The sequence below is a fragment of the Cornus florida genome, unplaced genomic scaffold (genome assembly GCF_030987335.1).
Source record: "Cornus florida cultivar Cherokee Brave unplaced genomic scaffold, ASM3098733v1 CherokeeBrave_3.0.0_Hap2_Chr11, whole genome shotgun sequence".
NCBI lineage: Eukaryota > Viridiplantae > Streptophyta > Magnoliopsida > Cornales > Cornaceae > Cornus > Cornus florida.
In genome coordinates, this window is record NW_026775581.1 from 106,143,483 (window position 1) to 106,153,635 (window position 10,153).

General features: G+C 33.7%; 1 protein-coding gene across 1 annotated transcript; it reads left to right on the top strand.

The window, feature by feature from the left end:
* The first annotated feature begins 5,051 nt into the window (after positions 1-5,051).
* On the top strand, positions 5,052-9,779 carry LOC132281779 (uncharacterized). The gene is made up of 5 exons (XM_059783447.1): positions 5,052-5,303; positions 6,040-6,141; positions 7,117-7,410; positions 8,345-8,672; positions 9,481-9,779. Exons 1-5 carry the CDS (start codon positions 5,052-5,054, stop codon positions 9,777-9,779), a joined length of 1,275 nt encoding a protein of 424 aa, XP_059639430.1.
* The last annotated feature ends 374 nt before the right edge of the window (positions 9,780-10,153 follow it).

Sequence of the window (10,153 nt, forward strand, 5' to 3'; positions counted from 1 at the left end):
TTGACCTCAACGTCAACGTAATTATTTGCTAAACACCAACATAGTAAAAATAAAAGAATATTTTACCTGAAAAAAAAATATTTTTTTTAAAAAAATATTTTACGTCGAAACAAATGGAGCCTCAACGTAAAATATTTTTCTCAAAATATTTTTTTTTTCAAGTAAAATATATATTTTTTATTTTTATTTTTTCGTGTTTAGCAAAGGTTTAAGTCGAGCTTGAGGTCAAGTTCATCAAGTGAAGCGTGTAAAATACCTTGCTGAAAATTGATGAATAAGTTATTTTTATTAGATTTTAATATTTTTTTTCGTAAATATTTTATGATAACCAGATACAAAAAATAAAATAAAAAATTTTTGAAAAATATTTTACTCAAATAAACGAACCCTTAGGCTCCGTTTGTTTCTACTTAAAATAATTTTTTGGGAAAAAATATATTTTTTTCAAGTAAAATAATTTTTATTTTTACTTTTTCGGTATTTGACAAAGGTTTACGTCGACGTCGAGATTGAGATTGAGGTTGAGGTTGAGATTGAGATTGAGCCCATTGGACTAGACATGTATGTTGACCTAAGACCAATTTTGACGATCACAAAACATTAATTGTGTTTTAAGAACTAACATTTGCCTTAAGAACAGGTTAGTCATTGAAAGTCTAAAAGTGAAGTGGAAAACTAAAGTCAAGCAAGATACATTCTTTGTGCTCCAAAGACAAAAGAAAACAAGTCATTCACTTCCAAACTCCAAAAATGAAACACGGAAAAGAAATCAAGGTTGACAGTTCAAATGGGGTAGATAAGTTTGGTAAGCATCATAGAATCAAATGTTAAAGTATTTTATGAACGCGATGAAGCTCATATCCTAGAATCATTCATTTATCATATCATGATTTGAATGGCATTATATACTGTCCAAAATTTATTTAAAAGCCTAGATACAAAGAAGAAAAATGGAGGATCACATTTAAAATCCATAACAGTGAGTTGGTTTTGGCCAAGAGACATTTCGGCCGACTAAACATGATGCTTCAGCCGATTGATGGGGATCAACCGGCTGACGAGAGGGTTTCAGCCGACCGATGCATAGTCAATTTCAAATCAAATGGCTACCTGCGAACTTGGATTATTGACACCTCATCTCCAACAGCTATATTGACCTTCATTCTCTATAAATAGGAGCTGCAGCTTGTGTTACAAAGAGACACCCATTAGAGAGTAATTTGAAGAGCATTCAAGAATTTCATTCTAGAGCATTCAAGGCAATCATTTGATCACTCATTCCATATCTCTTATTCTCTCATATCATATTAGAGATTTGAGCTTCATTTCATTCATATACTTACTCTAGTTGTGAGCCTACAATTGTAAATCTATCTTGAGAGAGAGATTCAATCTTGTATTTCATTTACATACTTTACTACAAAGTTGTAAGGGTTGGTGTGACCCAAAAGAAGCCTAGGAGAAGGGTGTTTTCCTAGCAAGAAAGAGAAGCAAGGTGTAATACCCCGATATTTTAAAAAGGATTTATTAATTAAATTAATTTATATTATATTATTATTATTATTTTTAAGTGATTTGTTTTATTTAATTAGGTGCTTGATAGTTGTGATTTGTTTTATTTAATTAAGTGCGTAGGTAAATTGTATTGTTTTAATTAAATTATATATTTTGTAATTTTAATTGTTAAATTTATATGGTGTTTGATTTGTGGAATGCTAGTTAGTGAAATGTTTATTTGATTTGCGTGATTTTATGTTGGTGTAACTTTATTGTTAATTATTGGTAGCTATTAAATTTAATTTCATTATTTTAGGTATTTAAGTTATTTGTATTGGGATTAAAGGAAGTTGGACCAACGGATGTGGTATTGGGCTTGAAGGAAGCCTTGTTGGGTTAATGGGTAAAGGCCCGTGGTTGTGAGGATATTTAATAATTATCTTTGCATAATTATACCTATATAATTACATGTGTATATTAATTCATTATTAAATCATGTGGAGGGGTATATATGTCAATATAATTATATATTGATATATATAGGTATATATAATTTATTTAACTAATGGTTATATATGGAAGGTAATATATATATGTTTATAGTAAAATATATGTATGTATATATATTATTTAAAAGATAAATATTATTTATTTTATATGATAATCCTAATGGGAAAAGGATTTAGTTTTTGTATGTATATAAATAGACACATAAGACTCTAGGGTTAGGAGTTTTTCCACGTTAGAAAAATAAGAGAATTAGAGAGAGAAGAAGAAGGGCTAACGAAGAGGAGGCCGGATCAAAGAACGTAAGAGGAGACCGGATTTGGAAAGGAAAAGGCGAGTTCTTCTCTACTTCTCCTCTTAGAACTCATAAGCTTATCACCTTAATTATCGAAATTTTAATTTTAACTTATTAAATCAAATTGTTAATCAGTGTAGATCAGCATGTTTATTCTTTACAAAATTGGAAATTTAAGCATGTGAATATATGTATGAATTGTTCTGAATATTTAAATATTGTATGTGGGGTTAGGTTAATTAAATTTTATTTCTGAAATTTTTTATAGTTTGCTTTAACCTTGTGTGGTATGATGAATTAAATTAAATAGATCTTAATTTAATTATATATGTTTAATTATGCCCAAAATAATAAATAAAGCTTTTGGAATTTTTCTAGGATTTTCTGGAAATTTTCTAGAATTAATTTATATTTTGAATGTTATTTTAGAGATTGTTTTATTATATACTGTTATATATATATAAATATTTGTAGTATAAACAACATACTGGGGTTGGATTTGCAAATCGGTGCATCATCAAAGGCGTAAAATCCAGTGTGTCGCGGTCCATGGTAGTATGGTGAGCCGCAGATCAGCACCATGGATGCTGCTCGATCTAAGGAAGATGAATCCAGTGTGTACGGCATATTATAAGGTTGTGTGAAAACTAATCCAGTGGCTGAGAAGAGTTGATGGAAGGGCGGTTGATTCAGTGCTTCGCGGCACATGATGGGCTGGTACACGTTAGCATCTGGACCATAGATATGGTCCAGCCAACTAAAAATGATCTGGTGCGAGCAAGTGCACCAGAACGCAGAAGGGCAACCAATAGGGACAAGCCACACACGTGCTGAGAGTGTAACCGACGCGTGAGGGCGCGTGCAGGCGCGTGGACGCGCCTGCCGGTAAGGGGAGGCGCGTGGGAGTAGTCTAGGGCTATGTGGTGGCGCGTGAAGGCGCGTGGGGATGCGTGTGAGGTCCTGGAAAGTTGCTTGAGACTCCGGTGAAGTTCCAGTATTTATCTTAAGCTTGTTAGGGTTAAAATTAATCATTAGAGGGTGTGTTCTTGATATTTTGAGAGCCTCAGAGTGTTACTAAGATACCTAGTAGCATTTAGTGGTATAAATATAATTAATTAAATATTTTTGCAATGAAAGGAGGTGTATATATGTGTATATATATGTAGATATGATTTTAAATAGTCAACGATTGGTATGGAATGTATGATACACACATATATATATATTACAAAATATATGTGTATATATATATTATTTAAGATTATTAAATATTATAAATCTTGTTTGGTATGACTTGATTCGTGTATGGTATGGTTGATTTAAAATCGTAATAGATACACGGTTATTAAATTAAGGACATGCTTATTATATGCATGTGAAGTCTATGTATAATTATACCTAGAGTTAAGTTTAAAATTAATACATGGTTGAATTGTAGGCATGGATGAGTTGCCAAAGGCTTTGATATACTGCCTTATTGGTTATGAATAAATTTCATATATGGGAAGCATGGTTGAATTGCTAATTAATTGTAAAAGTAAATATATTGAAGAAAGCATGGTTGAATTGCTAGTATATAAATAAATATATTTATAAATGGTATGGTTGATTTGCCGGTGCATATTTAAATTGCTATATGTGTAGATGACTAAATTACTGTTTAGGATGGAGTTAAGGTGAGTGGGGTTTACTTTATGAGAAAATTATAAAAGGGGGGGCTTGGTCTAGGTATGACTAATAATTAATTATTGGTGAGTGGTTTTGACAATTTAATGCCCTATTAACTGGTAGGATTCTTGCACTATATATATAAGTATTTATATATATTTGTAGCATCGTATATTAAAGTTAAAGCTTAATTAGGGATGGTTTTGGTAAAGATGATCTGTTTATTGGTTTTCAGAGGCTTGGTAGAGAGAACTTGCTCGTAGGGTTTAACCCGCGATTTATTTTTCAGGTTGTAGAAGGTCAAGTCTTAAGGTTGAGGATCCGCAGCTGGAGGACTTATCCATTCCTTCTATTTACTTAAAAGTAGGATATTAGTTTTGTTTCAGTTGATATTAGTACTTAATTGGTTGAAATTCTAAATAGTAACTTTTGGTTAAGGGATCCTTGAGTTACGGGATTCCCGAGTTGTAATCATTTGGAAGTTATTAATGGATTTACTATTAATTGGATTTCTTCAGCGTTTTATTTTATTCTTTATTTCATTTTGTAATCCGTGCTTGTTTAAATACTTTAATTGTTTTGATATTCCCTGATTTTGTGCGCGGACTTGATCAACCCGTGTTCCGAAATTAGGGGGTATTACACAAGGGCTTGTTTCATGCAAATGTTTGCTCTCCACCACAAAGGAGAAGTTCTAGTGGATTGAGAAGTCTCAAGAGGGATCTTGAGCCGAGGAGTAGGAGTTTCCGAACCTCACTAAAAATCTCCGTGTTATTATTTGAAATTTCTTATCCCTATCTCTCTTACATTTATGCTTTGAATTATTATATATTTTAATTGATTATTGCATAATTGTTTATCTTTACTTGAAATTGTAAATTATTTTTTGTTAAAATTGGCCATTGACTCTATTCACCCCCCTCCAGAGTCAATTAGTGTCTAACAATTAGTATCAGAGCCTAATCTCTAGTTAAAGACCTAATCATCTTAGAGAATGATCATGGCCAATTTTCATCAAAAAGGTCAATCTAACAATAGACCTCCTTGGTTTGATGGAAGTGATTATAATTATTGGAAAATAAAAATGAGAGCATTTCTAAGAAGTTTAGACATCGATGCTTGGAAAGCCACCGAACAAGGTGATCACATTCCAACCAAAGTTGTTGATGGTCAAAGAGTTCCAAAAATCGATGATGAGTGGACTCAAAATGAGCGTAGGCTTGTTCAATGTAATGTCATAGCTATCACAAATCTCTATTGTGCTCTAAGCAAAGACGACTTCAATAGAGTTTCAGATTGTGAAACGGCCAAAGAGATTTGGGATAAACTTGAAAGGGTAATTTACACAGACCTCCCCTATGGTTTGCCATAATTACAGGCGGCACCCTTCTTGTTTCGAAAATTACGCGGACCTCCCCTACTTTTTAAAATATCCTACACGGACCTCCCTTATCTGTGACGGACCGTTAAATCCACTAACAGAGCTGTTGAAATTACTAAAATACCCTCACATTGTTACCTTAAATTACTAAAATACCCATAAGCTTATATATATATATTGTTTTCCAGTTAGAAATCCTCTTCTCGTTTCAAGACTTCACCTGTCCGATGACCATATTTTTGGCCGGAAAATTGTTCGTCTGATCACGGCCGTTCTCTTGAAACCTCACAGGACGACTTCGCTTTCACCTGCGGGTACGCATTAAGCTGGGGTTGGAGTTACGGTTAGGGTAAGGTTTGAAGCTCGGCCATGTCTAATAGGACCAATTGTGATTGTAATCGCCACCGTTGATGGCGTACTGGACTTTCACTCTACAAATCCACCCTTTAATTTACAACCTCTGTAAATCCTGGATCTGATTCAGAGCATCCACAAACAGGAAGTCCATATGGTTCGGTGGCGCCACCGCTGACCGTGGCATTGATGATTGTACCGGAACGAAATTTATAGCATCCACAAACTGTTCCCTATCTTAATTCCCCTAATTCGATGATTTCAGGCGATGAGATGATAGAGAGGTGAGGTTGTGTTTTTTTTATGAAGCTATTAGCTATGCTGGTGGATTTGGAAGGGTTCTGGGTCTACGCAGCAGTATACCGGCGGTGACTACAAGGACGCCGGAGCCGGCAATGGCGATGAGAACCATCGAGTCGGAGTCGTAGAGCTTGACTCGGTATGGTGCTGTTTCTGATGTTTGCAATACAACAATAGATCAGTGGAGGATTTTTTTTTTTTTTTTTTTTTCCCTATCCTTATTTTAATGAAGTTTAAAAAACTTGCACCTTCATACTTTTCAATCCGAATTCCATAAATTTTTTACATCAAGGTTAGAATGAATATGTGTAGTAGATCATACTAGTTGACAGAGACCATATCCTCTGTCATTGTAATGGGCAAAATCAAAATCCACCCCTAATTCTCCATCGCATCATTAGCTACCACCAAACTCTGCCATGACTAGCTTGGATCATATGGAACTCTTGCTTTCAAAGATGTAAGGGAGCAAATGATGGTAAATTCACAGTATGTTCAGTATGTATATATATATCATGATTATCATCTTTAATTTTGTAGGATTGAGAGTCAAAGAAAGTTGGGGTAACAGAGAGTTTGGGTATTGCACTTATGGTGGGTATAAGTAGACGGAACTGGAGAGGAATGTTTATTTGTGTAGCAATGGTGTTCAATGAAGGATTCTACAGGCTGGAATTTAATTGGTGAAGGCTTGATATATATATATATATATATATATATATATATATATAATATCATTTAAATATAATATTTATTTAATTATATAGACAAGGGTATTTTAGGAATTTTAATAAAAATAGTAGCTGACGTCATCAATTTTCATCGTTGACTAGCGTTGACCGTAATGAAAGAGAGGTCCGTGTAGGATATTTTAAAAAGTAGGGGAGGTCCGCGTAATTTCCGGAATAGGAAGGGTGCCGCCTGTAAGTATGGCAAACCACAGGGAAGGTTTGTGTAAATTACCCAACTTGAAATTACATATGTTGGCGCAAGTCATGTTAAGGAATCTAAAATGAACATGCTTGTCCATAAATATGAATTATTTACCATGAATAACAAAGAAACAATTAGTGAAATGTATACTCGGTTTATTAACATTGTCAATCCTTTGAAGGTTCTTGGAAAGTCATATATATCATCCGAAAATGTGAGAAAAATTCTTAGATCTTTGCCTAAGAATTGGGAAGCTAAGAAGACCGCTATTCAAGAAGCTAAAAATCTCAACACACTTCCTATTGATGAGCTCATTGGTTCTTTGATGACATATGAGCTAGAGATGAATGATGGAGATGACAACAAAGAAACTCACAAGAAAAATCTAGCTCTTCAAGCCACTACCAAGGAGGTTGAAGTTGAGAAAGCTCTCGATAATGAAGAAGAGGAAGAAATTGCACTCATCACCAAAACCGTGAGAAGAGTTCTTCAAATGAAGAGTACTAAAAGAGCAACAATCTCAAAAGAAGTGGTTCCACAAGTGAACAAGGAAAAAGAAAAGCACCTATTTGTTTTCATTGTGGAAAACCGGGGCATTTCAAATCGGATTGCTATGCATACAAAAATGAAAAGGAACGGAAAAAGAAAACCCAAGCCATGCATGCTACATGGGAGGATGATGATTCAAATGGATCCGAAAGTGATGATGAACTCAATGAATTGGTCAATCTTTGCCTTATGACCGATGAAGATGAGATAAACTCTAACCATGACTCATTTGATTTAGAAATTACTTATGATGAATTAGTTGATACTCACAATTACTTGGTTGATGCTTTTAAAGAATTGCTTGATAAATTAGGCAAGATGGTTCAAAAGTGTGCTAGTCTTAAAAGAGAAAACAACATTATCTCTCAAAAACTTGAAAAATCTCTTCTTGAAAATGAAACATTGAAAAAGGAAAAAGAATGTGAATTAGATAAAGAATTAGCATCTATTGATTTAATTTCTGAAAATAAGTCCTTGAAAGTCATAATTGAAGATCAAATTGTGACTTTAGCCAAGTTCACAAAAAGTAGAGATAATTTAAGTCTTATGCTTGGTAAGCAAAGAAATGCTTATACTAAGGATGGGCTTGGATATGATTCTCACAACAAAGATTCTTGTTTAATAAAAAGGTGAAAACCTTTGAGCGACTATTTTGTTAAAAATTTCTCTCAAAGTCCAAAATGTAATTATTGTAAAAGGTTAGGACACAAAATTAATCATTGTCCCATAAGGCTATGCAAGACAAAATAAATTTGGGCTATTAAAGGAACATATATGCCTCTTCCTAACTCCCATGGACCCAAGAAAATATGGGTACCAAAAGAAGATTACTCAAATTCCTTTTGTAAGTTTGCTTGAAGATTTCATCATCATCCAAGGACAAGTGGTTCCTTGATAGTGGGTGCTCAAGACATATGACGGGGGACCATTCAAAATTTCTCTCTATCGAGCCTCACAAAGGAGGAAGCGTAACATTTGGAGACAACTCAAAAGGCAAGGTTATTGGCATTGGATCTATTGGTATCTCTTCTTCCTTATCTATTGATGATGTGTTACTTGTTAAAGACTTAAAACATAACTTGCTTAGCATTAGTCAGCTATGTGATAAAGGTTATGATGTGCTTTTTAAATCGAATAAATGCATTGTTAAAAAGAATAACAATGAAGTGTTTCATGCTCTTAGAAATGGTAATGTGTATACTTTACTTTTATGTGAATTGCATGATCAAGATGTAAGTGCCTCGTATCTTCAAATGAAAATAGTTGGTTGTGGCATAGAAGGTTAGGTCATGCTAGTATGGAATTAATTTCAAAATTATCTAAGCATGAGTTAGTCAAAGGCCTCCCAAAGACTAACTTTTCAAAAGATAAAACTTGTAGTGCATGCCAAATAGGCAAGCAAATCAAGTCATCATTCAAAAGAAAAAAAAAAACATAACAACTATGAGACCTCTTGAATTAATTCATATGGACTTATTTGGTCCGGAAAGAGTAGCTAGTCTTGGTGGAAAACTCTATACTTTTGTAATTGTTGATGACTACTCTAGATTCACTTGAGTATTTTTCCTTTCACATAAAAATGAGACTTACACAACTTTCTCTAAATTTTGTAAAAGAATCAAAAATGAAAAGAAGTATAGGATTAAAACCATTAGAAGTGATAGAGGTAGAGAATTTGACAACCAAGACGTTGAAAGGTTTTGTGATGAAAATGGATATAATCATAATCTTTCGGCTTCTAGAACTCTTCAACAAAATGGAGTTGTTGAAAGGAAAAATAGGTCTCTCCAAGAAATGGCTAGAACTATGTTAAATAAACATAAGTCACCTAGATCTCTATGGGCCGAAGCCATTAGTACATCATGCTATGTCATAAATAGAGTCATCATTAGAAAACTTCTCAATAAAACTCCTTATGAACTTTGAAACAAAAGGAAGCCAAACATTGGTTATTTCAAGGTTTTCAGGTGTAAATGTTTTGTGTTAAATGATAAAGATAATCTAGGAAAATTTGAACCTAAATCGGATGAAGGTATTTTCTTAGGATATTCTTCTCGTAGCAAAGCATTTAGAGTGTTCAACAAAAGAACACTTATTGTTGTTGAATCCATACATGTTGTATTCGATGAGTCACAATTGCCCCCTCCTACTTGTTCATTGAATGATGATGAGGATATAATTGAGATTGAAAAGAATTTTGAGAATCTTGATCCATACAATTCACCTCTTGAAGATCTCCCCAAAGATGATCCAAAAGAAAGTCATCCTCATAAAGACACACTCCCTAAGGATTAGAAGTAAGTGCCTAATCATCCAATAAATCAAATTATTGGCGATCCATCCAAAGGAGTAAGTACTAGATCCAAAATTGGTGATATATGCAATTATGTGGCTTTTGTTTCCCAACTTGAACAAAAAAATATTCATAAAGCCGAAAATGATAAACCTTGGATCTTCGCCATGCAAGAACTTAACCAATTTGGGAGAAATAAAGTTTGGGAATTGGTCCCAAGACCTAAAGATAAGACTATCATTGGAACAAAATGGGTATTTAGGAACAAAAAGGATGAATCGGGAACAATTGTGAGAAACAAGGCTAGACTTGTTGCTCAAGGGTATAACCAAGAAGAAGGAATTGACTATGATGAAACCTTTGCTCCCGTAGCTAG